This window comes from Podarcis bocagei, assembly GCF_964188305.1.
Source record: "Podarcis bocagei genome assembly, chromosome: 3".
Taxonomy (NCBI): domain Eukaryota; kingdom Metazoa; phylum Chordata; class Lepidosauria; order Squamata; family Lacertidae; genus Podarcis; species Podarcis bocagei.
In genome coordinates this window covers 7,166,221-7,181,066 of record NC_138127.1, presented here as the reverse complement: position 1 = coordinate 7,181,066, position 14,846 = coordinate 7,166,221, and the positions used below count along the sequence as shown (strand labels likewise).

Genomic DNA, 14,846 nt, shown 5'->3' with positions numbered 1-14,846 from the left:
GAGAAAGAGGACAGCAGATCCCATGGTCTCCTCTTTTCTCAACAATAATGAATATTGTCCTTAGATTTTTCTTTTCTTAAACTCCCTTTAGGCAGAAGGAACGCTAGTCAAGTCAAGTACCTTTATTGGCATCACAATATAAAACGTTTCAGATCACTGGGATAATTAAAGGACAAGGTTGAAGCTGTCAAGGGGTAGAGGGTCACACTATGGCCGTGTGCACTAGATATTCTGCTACACCCGGTCTATTTCCCGAAGGGATGGTTCGTTGGGAACCCTTTCGGGTAAAATTGTGGCTAGAAAGGAAGCTACTAGAGCAGTGGTATCTTTGTCCCGATCTGCCAGGAGAAACCCCATTTGATTTCTCCTCGGGGTTGTGGGCCAGAGGTTCAACATTTTACTCAGCATCAGTTGGCGAGGTCTGCTACGTAAAAGGCAATCTAAGAGAATGTGTTCCATTGAATCTGGTACTTCTTGGTTGCAGGCACACAAATGGGCTTGATATGGAGTGTGAGAGAATCTACCTTTAGTCACTGCAGAAGGGAAAGCATTTAATCTCGCGAGCATAAAGGCTCTTTGATGGGAAGGGAGTAGTAAATCCTTTAGGTATTTGGCACAGGTTCCATAGGGTGTTGTAATACCTAAGGCCTCCGGAGAACAAGATCTCGGAGTGGAAGGAACTCTATTCGTGCTTAAAGGCACTTTGTCCTAGTTGCCAGGATGATTATAAACAAAAGCTGGCACAGGTCAACTGCATTTGCTACAGCGTTTGCATTTGCTATGGAGAGGGGATGCATTTTAAAGCTTCCGGAAGAACCTGGCCTCTGAAATCTTACAGAAGACAGCAGTTTCTGCAAATAGCTGAATTCTCTATTCCCCGCTCACTGATCAGATTGTGAGCAGGGCTATGCCAGCTAGTCCCACCCCTGACATCAAGCATGCTGGCTTGTCCTGTCCCCTGCTGTCTGCGCATTTGGCATGAAAATCTGCATCAAGAAAGCTTGCAGATATATGTGAAGGCTTCCACACGATTGGGTTCCTGGTCCACTGAATGCAGAGATAGTTAAGGCAAGCCAGCATGTCTGGAGGTGGGGCTAGCTAAGCATGGCACTGTTCATGCGAAATGTGCTAAATACCTGACTATTGCCTGATGAGATGTAAGTGGTATTTAATGGATCCATTGCCAGCCCTCCTTCAGAAAGCCACTTTCATCACTCGGGATAGGAGAGATACTTTGTGGAATATGAAACCAAGGTTGTGAATAGGCTAGGTTGCTCTCCCTGTGAGAGATCTCCCAAATGCTTCTCTCCTGTCAAAACTACAGAGGAGAGCATTTCCAGCAGGGCAGCCCATACACAGCCTTCATTTACCTTTGCATCGTCAGCAACCATTATGCCAGCCTCATCTTGTGCACTCCTTTGATTACAAGGCCCTGCACTAACTGACAAGCAGCTGCTGTGCCTTCCATGCTGATAAATAAACAGGTTCCCTAGCAACACCCACACCTCCCTTGAATACTACAAATGAACCCCGGGGCTTTTAATTACATGCTCCGTGTCAATGATGTTCAGCAGAGGATATAATAACGGGATGGAAAGCAATATTATTGTAATACACATTAGGCTGTCAATATGCTGAGATGTTGGGGAGGAGGAAATGGCAAGAGCCTGGGCCAGGGGCAAAGATTCCACTGTATAACAGACATGAGGGGGGAAATGAGCCTACAGAAGTGAATGTGAATCTGCACAGCTAAGTGTCAGTTAGGGCAGACATGTCCAAAGTCCATTTCGGGGGCCTAATCCGGCCCATTGGTTAGTTCAATCTGGCCCCTGTGGCGGTTCATTTCCTGGGGTAAAAGCCTAAAAAAAAAAAACCTTAACAACGTAAACCCTAAAAAAAACACCTCAACAACTTCAATCCTAAAAAAGCTCAACAACACTGGAGTTAACAACTTTAGTCAGCCCATTGGTCGGCCCTCACAGCCCTTCACTTCATCAAATCTGGCCCTCTTTGAAAAATGTTTGGACACCACTGGTGTAGGGTTTGGGGAAGTAGAGGCATATTTGCCAGCATTTGGCCAGTTTGAGTGTATATATGTAAGCTTATGTACATGGAATAAAGTTTGTGTGAGAGAGTGTGCAAAGATTTCTTGAGCCATTATTTTGTGGGAATCTCCACAGTTGGTTTGCACGGTCCTTTCAGAACAGCTAGCGGAAAGTTAGTTTATTCTCCATCACAGATAACCTTTAACTATTTCATGCCTCTCTTGAGAGGGCAGCGCATCTCATTTGTCAACATTCCTAGCTGTAATAATGTAACTACACGACCATCAGATCTGTCAACCCCTTCGTCTGATATGTTAGGCTATTTCTGTGAAGCAGCTGTGAATCAAATTAATGGCTGTACCTGTTTGCAAACCACACCAGGGTAAAAGCCTCATTTTTCCATATCTTGAACCTACTGTAACTGTAGACTAACAATAGCAATAGTTGTTTCTTGGAAACAACATTATATTATCAAGTATTTTAGAAATTGATTACAAGGGAATGTAACAGATTGTTTAGCCTATAACGAACTCAAGCAGGCTTTGTTTTCCTCCTGCAATACTGGGAAGACTTAAATAAAAATGGAAAATTCCGGGGTTGTGGCAGACTTCAAAGGACTATTGTGGTGCAGAATCTTATATGCATTATAAGATTCTACTTCCTCTTAAATTGTGATTTGCTGGAACATACCGTATGAAATTAGCCTGTTCTTTTGGTACGCCAGATATTAGTTTTGCTCAGACGTCAGACAAATTGGTATTTTTAGAAAAGGGGTTTTAAAAGATATTGGAAGATAAGGTGGTGTGCTAATAATAGTAATCTCATTTTAACTGCAAGCCCTTCCATGGTGGTTGTGGTTTTCTAGGAACGTCTGAAACACTGGCCTTGGTTTTCTGTTAGTTTCCGGAATGCACAGCAACTCTGTCACCTTCCAGCTTCCTATTGTGATTGCGAGGCGTCCACAGTGATTTCCACTCTCTTCCATTTGTAGCAGGAACCCCCCCACCCCAATCATTCTGTTTGTACAAACTATCACACACTCACACTCACACACTACATACGCCACATTTCTGTTATAAATTCATAGAAAATCAACCATACATCGGATTTGCACTGTTCCATCGGATTTGCACTGTTCCATTTTTTACTCCATGTGACAAAGACTATCAAAGGATCAAAGGGGGGTGCTTGGTTTCTGGTCAGCCATAATCTCTCCAGCATACCAGCACATCCACAGGAACCCTGCCCAGTTGCTATGTCAACCCTGATAATCCCAGACAGAAGACAATCAAAAATCACAAAGAACAGTGGATTCACCACAGGCTGAAACAAAGGACAATGATCAGATCTTCCCTCTGGGGGCAGGAAACTGCAAACTCCCCATTGTCACCTGGAAAGTACTCATGGGGAGGGGGAAAGGAGGAACCAGCTGGGTGACAGGACACTCAGGTTACCACCACAACTCCTCCCTCAACCCCTCCTTTCTGAAATGTATGCATGATGTTTCTGGGGGTGGGCTTGACCTAGAGGAGGGGAATTTCAAAAGTTTTTATAAGGTCTTGCAGCCCATTGTTCTGGGTCTTTTCTCTCTCTTGCTAGTGAGGGAAACACCCTGTTGCAACAGATCAATAAAGGCCAAGCCTACAGGCTGCTGTTTTGCTCCAAGTTATCCTGGTTGGTGTCTTTACTTTTTGTCCAAGAGAGCCCTCAGATTTTTCCGTTAACAGTTGGCGACCGCGACTCAGGGACACTTGGTTCTCCTGTAAAGGTGAGAGGGGAGATAGAAGGGATCGGGCGCCACTGGGCAACCTTAGCCCAGGGATCCTTCTTCCTCTCCCTGCCTCCTCTTTGCGGGCGGTAATCAATCGTCACCAAAAGCTCAACCAGGGGAGCAAAGGCGAGGTCAAGCCGGCTAAAAAGAAAAGGATCCTGAGATTCGCGGGGGACATCTTCGAACGTGAGTATGGTTTGAAGTAAATGCATTGGGAGGGGGGTGGAAAAGTAACGACCCCACGACAGCCAGACTTTCCTTCTTTCATTTCTGGCGTAGCCCCTCGGAGTCGGCCGGGTGCGCTCTAACTTTACCCTTTTCTAACCCGATTCTCCCCTTCGGAAAGTGGCCAGGGAGATCGCGGAACTTTACTGTGTGGCGCATACCTCTCGGAGTCGTCTGGGTACGCCAAAACCTTTCTCTTTCTCTCCCCTCAATTTCTTACACGGTGTGTGGCCGGGGAAATTGTGGTACCTTTTGCTGTTTTCCGATGTTCCCCCCCGGGGTCGTCCAGGAACATCTTAATCTCTATCTCTTTTCTCCCCCGTTTTCCGTCTTGGAATTGAGTCCGGGAAAGCGTGGCTCTTTTACTGTTTCTCTGACATCCCTCTCTCGGAGTCGTCCAGGGGAGTCTTTCAAGTATTCTCTTACTCTCCACCTACCCTAACTCTGCAAATGAAGCTGCCCCTCCTGCCTGGCGACCTTTGTTAGGGATGACCTGGGTATGTGAGAACGCAAGGTCGTTTGCTCCCCTTTCAAAACTTTGTTTTCTCGGACCCCCAATCTGGCACTGCACAGCGCAGGCGTCCAGTAGGGAGTTCCAAACTTAGTCTCAAAGGCTAGGCAGGAGGCTGTCCTGGAGGGAAGAAGGGGCGGTTCACGAGGTGGGGCCCCGCACTAGGACCAGTTGTGTAGGCAGTACTGCAGTAAAAAAAAATTCCAGGATCCGTGCTTGTGTATCGGGTGAAGAGAGAGACCCGGAGGTTTTGAGGCTGATGAATGAGGTTTATTGAGGATGATTTGATCATGGTTCAGTGGTAGGAAAGGCCACGTTAAAATAGAGATAAACAGAGGTACCTTAAAAAAAATTACTGAAAGAATACTATTTTCTCTACCCACTTCCTCTCTTTGTGTTGTGTTTCTTGTTTTCTTCTCTTTGTCCGTCCATCTTTAAACTTTAGTGCACACCGCTTGCGAATTACCCCTCTAAATCACAGAGTAATGGGGGCCCACTCTTCTCAACACTCTGATTGGACTCCTCCTGGCAACAAAGCTTCCATGAAGCCTTTTTGCCCCAGAGAGGATTCTAATATGCCCCTCCAGCTTGTCATCTCCAATTAGAGAAAAAAAATAGAAATAAAATAAAGGAAAAAAAATGGTCAAGTTTGTGTTGTTAAACTGTAGCCTAGAGCTAGAACATGAAACTGTAAACTTAATGGTGCTCAGAAGGCAGTAGATATAATAACAGCCCAGCATTAGAGATCTTAGTTTCTCTTAAAATAAATATTTCAAGGGTTTGTATTTACATTGGCCTTGGCATCCACAAACTGTTCTTAAATGCACATAGTTTTAAATTGCAAGCTTGTTTCAAAATTGTAAATCTAAGGAAGCCATGTTGCGCCTTATTGATCTTAAACAAAACAAAATGGAGAATGGAGTGTACAAATCTTTGTTATTTGAGAGAGGCTCTAAAAGAGAGTTTCCCTCCCAAGTGGTGAAATCCTGTATACGTGCTACTTGTGTTCTGAAAGGGGGATTACCCCACCTCTTTCTTCTAGTTTTAAGTGAGGAGGGTGATTCTAAGTCTAATGGCAAATGATGTTTGTTGTAACTTTTGAGTTTGTGAGAAGGAGAAGTTAACCTAATGTTTCTGCTGCAAAAGCCTAGTTGAGCACAACTGCTCTCTCAAGCTAAAATGCAGTGTATGTATTTCATTAAGCGTATGCCTATAAAAGTATGGTGTTCATTCTAAGAAAAAATATTTGAGTCCAGTTTTAACTCTGATTTGGTTGGACAGAAGAGTTATTGTAAGGCTCCTGATACCAGTCTCTATAAGACTTCATGGCCTCTTTTGTTAGAAAATGCCCCCCTCCCCCTTGTTTCACTCTGCCTCTTTCAGTTGGTTTCTCCCTTCTTACTTCTGTGCTAGTTTACTCCCGAGTAAGCTTCCTTTAAAGGAAACTGCAAAGAGGGGAGGGGGCAACACTTGTGTATTCCCTTTAAAAAAAAAAAATCAAATCTAGGGCTGCTTTAACTGTGCTTTATAAGAGATCCTCTCAGGAGTATAGATGTTTCCTTTCCCAGCTGTAAATCTGTACTTAAATGTGTATGCCTCTTTGGTAGTACAAATCTTGCTGCGAAATCTTGCTGTGAACCCTATATTTTGGAGGGTTGGACTAGATGACCCCAGGGTACCTTTCAACTCTCCCAATTTGTGGCTGTGTGGAAGACCATGTGTCTGCAAGCATTGGAGGGTAATTCTTAAATTCTGGTGTGGTAATGGAGTTGAAATTCAGCCTAGCTTTGCTCTTTAGTTTTAAAAGGTGAGAGGTGAAGCCCAACTGGTAATATCAAGCATTTGAGTGATTACAGTGTTTGCAAATGGTAAGGCTGAAATGGCTGAGAATGTTAAAAAATAAATAAATAAAAAAACCTATGAATTCTAACCCTGGTCATTTTTACTCATAAATAAGAGAGCGGTTGATTGTTCCGCGAATGGCCAGAGGGATATTAGCCCTTTCCTGTACATAAAGGAAGCAGTCTCAGTTAGCTTGGGCTGAAATTGCTAGCTTTGGTGAATACTTAAATTGCTGAGTTTCTCTTTTTGGTTTAAAATCAAACCCTGTTTTCAAAATCTACTCCTTACCCTTCCCTTCCCTTATTCAAATGGTAATTTAGCCAAAGGATGCAACATTTTCAATAGTATAAAAGGTTTGCTGAGACATGAACTCTGCACATGCACAGAGGCTAGATCAGCTAAAGAAGAGAGAGAGAGGAAGGGGGGAACTGTAAGGGGGGAGAGGAGGTTTCTTCCAAATGTAAAAGAAAACTCGGAACCATTGAGGAACCATTGAGGGAAATCACCCTTAATCTGTCTTTGCTCCAGGGGCTACTTAAGACAAAAGGCTAAAAAAAACAAAACAAAACAAAACAAAACAAAACAAAGCAACAACTAGCCCATCAAAAGTCAAGAGCTTTCCAAGTTCCAAATCTTAACATGCCAAATTCTTTTCACAGGTAAATATCAAAGCATTCCCCCCTCAATGGGAATTTTAGGAACAGCATTTCCTGACAGGCTTCTCACATGAAATAATTTTCCCTTTTAACAGGATATGTGAACCCCGATAACAAAGTGTTTGTCCCTTTTTCCTCCCACAGCAACTTTCTTTCTGTTCTGTGAAACAAGTCTGAATCCCTGACTTCCATCTCTTTATGGCTTTGACACTTTTTTTAAAGTTACAAATAATCTGTTTTCATTTATTTAATCTGTTTCTCCATGATGTCTATGAAGTTAATCGAAGCACAACCAAACATTGTTTGGTGAATGGTATTTGTTTACCTTTTTGCCTGAGCATTTCTTATTAATTCTGTCATTTTGGCTAGTGCAAGGTACCTGCACAACTTTAAATTGCCATTCATTTTTCTTGGTATTAACTCATTTCCCGTATTAACATTACAGTTGATGTTGTCACATCAAGAAACACTATTTTATTTTCATTTGGGATGTTAGAATGCCAAAACAGATTACTTCAGGTTACTTATTAATTGTGTGTTTTAGCATTTATTTATTTGGTTCCTCATAGGTCATTTTGTGTGTGTGTGTTTTACTTTGGGGACATGTTCATCACATGTTGAAAGTCAGTTTCATGAAGTTCTTTTATCAAATAGCACATGGTGAATTTAAAGTTTTTTCCCCATAATATATTTAATAATAATTCTTTTCTAAATCTGTTGTCTTTGTGTCAAGTTTGTTTTCATCTGACTGGTAATCTAATTTTTTGCTTTCTTTTGTATTTTTAACCTTTGTATTTTTTACAGTTCCAGTTCTCTTTCTCTCCAAGTGAAGGAAAGCAAACGAACTTGGCAGATAATAACAGTAGTTATAGGAAAATGTAATAATAATATTGGAATGAATGAAACGCTTAATTCGCTAAGATTTTTATTATTTGCAGCTTCCAACAGAAACCGAAGGACATCCTTTTTGCCTTTTGCCCCCTTCCCTTTTCTAACTGTCTTTAAGCCCCAAAACCCTGCCCCTTACAGGATATCACCTATACAGATGTGCAATGATGAAAAGCAGCAACAACCCCTCAACTCAGTTCTTCCGTCATCACAAGACACCAGAGTTTTCAAGTGCCCACAGCTATCTCTTTCAAAGGATATAGACTGCAAGGGGGGTGGAGTTGACTTGCAAGGACATCTTTTCACTTGAACCTCAAGCCTCTGTACTCCAGGATTCAAAAGATACATGCGTAAAAGATCACAATTGTGTCAAGATATGCAACTGATATTTAATTAGTTTGTGTTGTATTAAGTGTTATTATGTAGGAACGTTGAAATGTGTCTGACAGTGTGTTATTTCCACAAGGGGGGGTATTTTTGTGTGTAATTTTATGTTTAATGTCTTATTGCTTGCACACCAATTCTCATGCATTTTATACTTTCTGATAGCTCACACTATTGTGTAGTCCAATGTTTAGATAACCACATTTCATTGTCCCACCTGGCACTCTGCCGACTTTCCCTACCCATTTTAAAATGTGCTAAAACTCGCTTTACCAAAGAGAAGCTGATAAGATACATGAAGGTGCATATGCTTTGGTTTAGCAGGAATGATCCCTTATAGAGTTAAATTGTCTTATTTGGACAAAGTGCCCTTTTAAGAACGGTTTTCCTTTAACAGACTGGTTTGAAAGGTTGAGAACCATGGGCACATAAATTCAAATTGGACTCAGTTTGAATTGGGCAAGTGTATCCAGGCTGCAATTAGCTCTCTGATCCTTAAAGTGCAAGTGAGCAACTCCCATGACTGCAAGACCAGAGCCTGTAATAATAATCAGAAATCCCATGGATTTTGGCCAAGGCAAAGACATTTCTCTCAGGACGTGTCCGAAACCTGTGCCAGCTGTGGTGGGTACCAGGCTACATGATAAATATGAAAGCCCTAAGTGGATTCACCAGGGATTGCCACTACTGCGACACCATGCCGATGTGAGACCACAGAAGAGCTACCTTGACACCTGAGAACACACAAATGGCGGGGGGGAAGCAAACTGCACTTTTCAGTCATTAGTGGACCTTCCTGCCTAAATGTAAAGCATAGATCACTATTGAGAAAATATTTCTTCCAAGGTGCTAGAATACCACAAGTAACTGAGCAACAAATTATTAATTTACGTGATATCCTATGTCTAACTATGTGCACTGTTACACCATTATATTTCCATGCAAATATCCTTAAAGTAGCATGATATCCAAGTCCCTTTCAGGTTCACATGGACACACGCATCTGGGACGGAGAATACCAGGTTATTATTTACCACCTTAAATTGTGCGGAGAAAAGGATTGCAAAGTAGCCACCTTTGCAATCTTATCTCCGAAGGGGGGAACTGTAGCAGGAACCCCCCCACCCCAATCATTCTGTTTGTACAAACTATCACACACTCACACTCACACACTACATACGCCACATTTCTGTTATAAATTCATAGAAAATCAACCATACATCGGATTTGCACTGTTCCATCGGATTTGCACTGTTCCATTTTTTACTCCATGTGACAAAGACTATCAAAGGATCAAAGGGGGGTGCTTGGTTTCTGGTCAGCCATAATCTCTCCAGCATACCAGCACATCCACAGGAACCCTGCCCAGTTGCTATGTCAACCCTGATAATCCCAGACAGAAGACAATCAAAAATCACAAAGAACAGTGGATTCACCACAGGCTGAAACAAAGGACAATGATCAGATCTTCCCTCTGGGGGCAGGAAACTGCAAACTCCCCATTGTCACCTGGAAAGTACTCATGGGGAGGGGGAAAGGAGGAACCAGCTGGGTGACAGGACACTCAGGTTACCACCACAACTCCTCCCTCAACCCCTCCTTTCTGAAATGTATGCATGATGTTTCTGGGGGTGGGCTTGACCTAGAGGAGGGGAATTTCAAAAGTTTTTATAAGGTCTTGCAGCCCATTGTTCTGGGTCTTTTCTCTCTCTTGCTAGTGAGGGAAACACCCTGTTGCAACAGATCAATAAAGGCCAAGCCTACAGGCTGCTGTTTTGCTCCAAGTTATCCTGGTTGGTGTCTTTACTTTTTGTCCAAGAGAGCCCTCAGATTTTTCCGTTAACACATTCAGACAGTTTGGTGTCCATTCAGAAAGATAACATTTCCTTTTGATGACTGATAGAAGGTGGGAAATGTGATACTGTGTGAGGATGTAGAATGCATTTGAAACAAAGATTTTGTGCATAACTGGTGCTAGAAAGATTTTTTATGCTGGCAGTGTTATTTCAAGCACCCTTCAAAAATAAGTGGTTCCTAGGGTTTAGAAAGGCTCACTAAAGGAAAAAGGGAAAATTAAATTTGTCAGATTTTTCCAGAACCAGTTGAAATGGTTACAAAGTGGCATTCAAGGTCATCCATGTGTTATGTACATTAATTTGCCTTAGCATAAATAAAAGAGTTTATAAATAATGAGTTGGAATGATCCCTATGGATTTTTCTTCATGTTATTCTTATTTACTAGGTTTCATTAGAAAAACAGTTTGGGACATAAGTTGCTTGAGGATAATGAGGGTAAGATAGCCTAAGTGCCATATGTTAAAGGAATGACAAGCCAAACACAAAACCAATGTCATCCAATAGAAAGTTAGGGTTTCGTTTAACCCAATGGACCTTACTTCTGCACAATTGCATTGTCAGTTGATAAAATGTAGAAATAGAATGTTTATTTGTTTTTCAAATGGATTGACTGACCTCCAAAAGTAAGTACCTGATTTTAATGACTTTGCTAAATGTGCTTGTCATAAAGAAATTCCCAGAGATTTATAGGAAAAAGCAATAAATAAAATTGCTGACCTGAGAAATGTGTTGTGGCAGTCTTGCAATTGATCCTGACTCTCCTAGTTATTTTAGTTTTTTACTTAAAGTAAAAGGGTGGGGGTGAAGAAAGTAAACTTTTTTGTAATTCAGTGTTGTTATTTAAGTACTGTAAATATAAAAACAATGGACATAAACTTGGGTTCTGAAACCCATTTTCTATCCGTCTATCTACCTACCTTCCTGTCTATATGAATGGTGGCATGACATTTATGTTAAACATTTTGCAGCTTGAAGTTCAATCTTACCAATGCCTACTCAGAAGTGATGCTCATGATGTTCAATGTTCAATGGGAGTTGCTCTAAAATAATCTGTATAAAATTGTAGCCCAACTATCGGGAAGTAATGTCTCATTTAACTCAATAGGACAGACATACTTTTGAAAGGACATACCTAGGATCGTTCTGCTGGATACACAGCTATTTAAACAACCTTCCCCAAAGCATATTTTAGATTATTAAATGCAGTTTTAAATTCTCTCACATAACTGTTCAGTGTTACTTTATAATCTTATCTGCTTCTTATCATAGGAAGGTGTGGGACACATTAGTCTGCAATAACAGCTCATAATACATGTTTGATTAAAAGCTTCAAACAGGGCCTATATTGATTTTAATTTTTTGTGATTCTGCATTAGTGAGGTGTATTCTAAGTATTTGCAGCCTTCTCTGTAATGAATATACTGAGATATTAAATGAGATCCTTTAAAGCTTCGGTCCTTAGCAAGGACCCTAGAGAATTAATCTAACTGAACTTAATGGGACCTACCTCTGAATCAGCAGGCTTAGGTTTTCAGCGCATGTATTTCATCCTCAGAAGACACGTCTTGTATCATGTGACTTTGCAAGGATATCAATGCAGCTAAGCAGCACTTTCTATTCAGTTTGTCTATGATGCCATCCTTTGCACACGTACTTTGAAGTAAACCCCAACTTCAGAGTAAACATGAATAGATTGAACTGTCACACAGTCTAGATAAACTGTTCGATAGTCTAGAAAGTGATTTTGTTAGCTTTTTCCATGTAGAATGCTTGTTCGCAAGTCCATTTAACCAATTATCACATATTAATCCATCATAGTCTAGTGGTGCAGGAATTACACAGAGACTTTTAGAACAAAACAATAGTTATCCGGATGCCACCCAAACTAACGTTATTTCACACACAAAACTGAGTCCCTGTATCAAAGTCAGTAACTTAAGACATTCAAAATGATTAAAATAATATTCACAGATATATTCTGTACCAGTCCACAGAGCTGTTGTTCAAGAATACTGTTGCCGAAGTCCCATTCAAATCTTTGGGACTCAAGCATATCTCATTTTAAATCATACGTTCACACTGTAGGAAGCCACAATTAACTTTGATTCTTCACAGCCTCTACACAAGAATGATCCCCCCTTGCACATTATACGCTAGGCTATGGGTACACACAGTGTAAAATTGGGCTTCCTGCTAATTTTTCACGGTGTGAATCAGACCTTAATAATGCTAACTATTGCCTGCAGTGCTAAGCAAATTTAACTGGAAGTAAATTCCACGTATGAAACCCTGCATATCTGACAGTTGCGTGCATGTGAGCTTGCACCCACCGCATGGCATTCTGAAAATATAATATGGATAGAAACAAAGAAGCTGTTTCTAGCTGTTCATAGCACACAGGTTTGAAAGCTTTTCTCCCCTCCCTGAAAAACATGGTGCAACATTTTAGAACAAATAAATCAGTTAGCCAGTTGCTCTAGTTCAGGAAACAAAATTCCTCACGCTGGATTTTTCACATGGCTGTAAATAGCATGCAGTCGTACTAAATGTTTTCGGCAAAGTTGTTTGTCAAGAGCAAGTGAATGAAATGTTCCGCAACTCAATGTACTCACTCGTCAAAAGGGAAAACAACAAATCAGCAAATTGCGCTGCTGCAAGAACCCACATGTAGGATAGAAATAATACAGGTTTGTTTTTTTACCTTCATTAGCCATTGCGTGTTGTTTTCCAGGATGTTTTCAAGAAGTTGGAGCCTTTGTACGGAATCATCATAATCTAAAGGTGCATCCCTCTGCACTGCATTGGAAACGTAGGAGGTAGAGGAAGAAGAACGGCAATTTTCTGTTTCAGGCAAAAGGAAAGTGTAGCTACACAAACCATGCTGGACTTGGTACTGCTTTTTGCCCAGGGTCTCTATGTTTTTCCTGAAGGAGTTGAATCCCAGAACAAGAGCAAGATTGCAGCTCAGAATAAAGCAAACATGCCGCCACATTTTCCCCTTTATAAATCAGAAGATCAAACGCTGTTAAAGAGCGAAGGTTATCTAGATAGCGTCTTCCAGCAGTCAGTGCCCCACTGACATGTGCGAATCTGGCAGGGGGGTGGGAGTTGAGTCCCAGTTTCTTGTTGAGTCCCAAGCTTGGTTAAAAAGTTGTCAGGCAGATCTGTCTCAGCTGCTGCTGGCTCTGTGGTCCATTTTCAGATTCTGCGTTTTTCTTTTTGAAAAGGATATAATCATCTGCTATTCCAAATTATGCAGTGTCCTTTCCTTCAGCTAGATTGAGAAGAGGACTTGAACATGTGCAGCTGGTAACATTCCTCTTTCTTGTATATCCGTTATCTTCCTGGTGAGGGTTGCGTAGTGAGGCAGCATGACTGTTTAGAGCATGCTGTTTTATGCATTTAGCGTCCTGCAGGAAGCCTCTCCAGGGGCAAAAATGATCAGCTAAAGGAGACTCATGAATTTCCTAAGCACCTCCCCTATCAAGGGTCTCCAGGATGTCTCATTCTCTCTGAAAATCTCTGTGTTGTGGGGTTGCTTTTTAAAAAAAACTGAGGCTGTATCTGTTACTTTTAATACTTTAAAATTTACAAACACAGTCACAGGCATTCCTTTGCTTCCTGCTGGGGAGATGCGAAAAGTCCCTTTTGAGTTTAATCTTAAAGTCAACATTGTATGGTTTGCTTAGCATTTTGTGCAAATGGAAATCTTATTTCCAAACAAAAGCAGACTTCGATACTGTTGGGAACACTTGAGTGAATATTTAGCCCAGAGTATTAAGAAACCTCGGATTATCTCTTAGGCAATACAGAATGCTGGAAATTGGTTTGGGACCATAGAAGCAAGACATTGAATATGTGTTGGCTCTGTAATAGGCTTTGTGATAATACACTCCCACCTCCCACTGCATTCTATTAATTTCTTTTTGGGCGAGTGCAAACCATAGTTTGCCGTGACATCCAAATCCAGCAAACTATGGTTTGCACAAACTACAATCAGCACCCATGATTTCAAGTGTATTCCCAGTTTGGATGCAAACTGTAGTTTGGTCACACTGTAGTTTGTCCCAATTCGGGCAGCCTGGCACCCTGTGGTTTCTGTGAAACAAGAAATGAGTGTGCAGTAGGGAGTACATGAAACCCATGATCTTTTTGCTGCTTCCTTACCTAAATGACGATATGTTCCCCACACTTCCAACTTCAAACCAGAAGTTTGCTTAGGAAGCACATGTTATCTATGCTTACATCTCATTTCAGTCCCAGAGTACCACGTTTTTCAGATACCTGTCAATGTATCCTCAAATGACCCAGATATTCTGTATGCCACCTATGCTTCTTTCCATTCCCTCACTTGTACTAAAGCACAAGTGGCCACGTTGTATCCCATCTGACCCCCAATTTAATGCAACCCCTGACACCACCTGAAGCTGCTTATTGTTCTTGTCCTGCCCCCTCCTGCCCGCTTCTTAAGTTTCCCTTCCCTCTTTCTGTGTAGTCTCAGGACAATTGGAAGGAGCACTATTGTGTTTGATAAAAATAAATTGATTGTATTTTTATGTTATTATTTATTTACATTTTTTCCTGGCTGTATGGCTTGGGGAATAGGAATTTATTTTTCTCCCAGCTGTCTGTTGAGAGCAAATAGGTAAGTTTCTCCCATTTATAAA

The 14,846-nt window shown here is 41.3% G+C and overlaps 2 protein-coding genes across 2 annotated transcripts in view; one reads left to right on the top strand and one right to left on the bottom strand.

Annotated features, from left to right (window-relative positions):
• ANGPT2 (angiopoietin 2) overlaps nucleotides 1–13,627 on the bottom strand; it is a 52,433-nt gene extending 38,806 nt beyond the window's left edge. The window contains exon 1 of the mRNA XM_081189141.1: nucleotides 12,881–13,627. Coding sequence (XP_081045267.1) covers nucleotides 12,881–13,171 — 291 coding nt within the window. The 5' untranslated portion in view covers nucleotides 13,172–13,627. The remainder of the gene's footprint in view (nucleotides 1–12,880) is intronic.
• Nucleotides 1–14,846, top strand: part of MCPH1 (microcephalin 1) — a 133,096-nt gene that overhangs the window by 72,071 nt on the left and 46,179 nt on the right. The window lies entirely within an intron of this gene.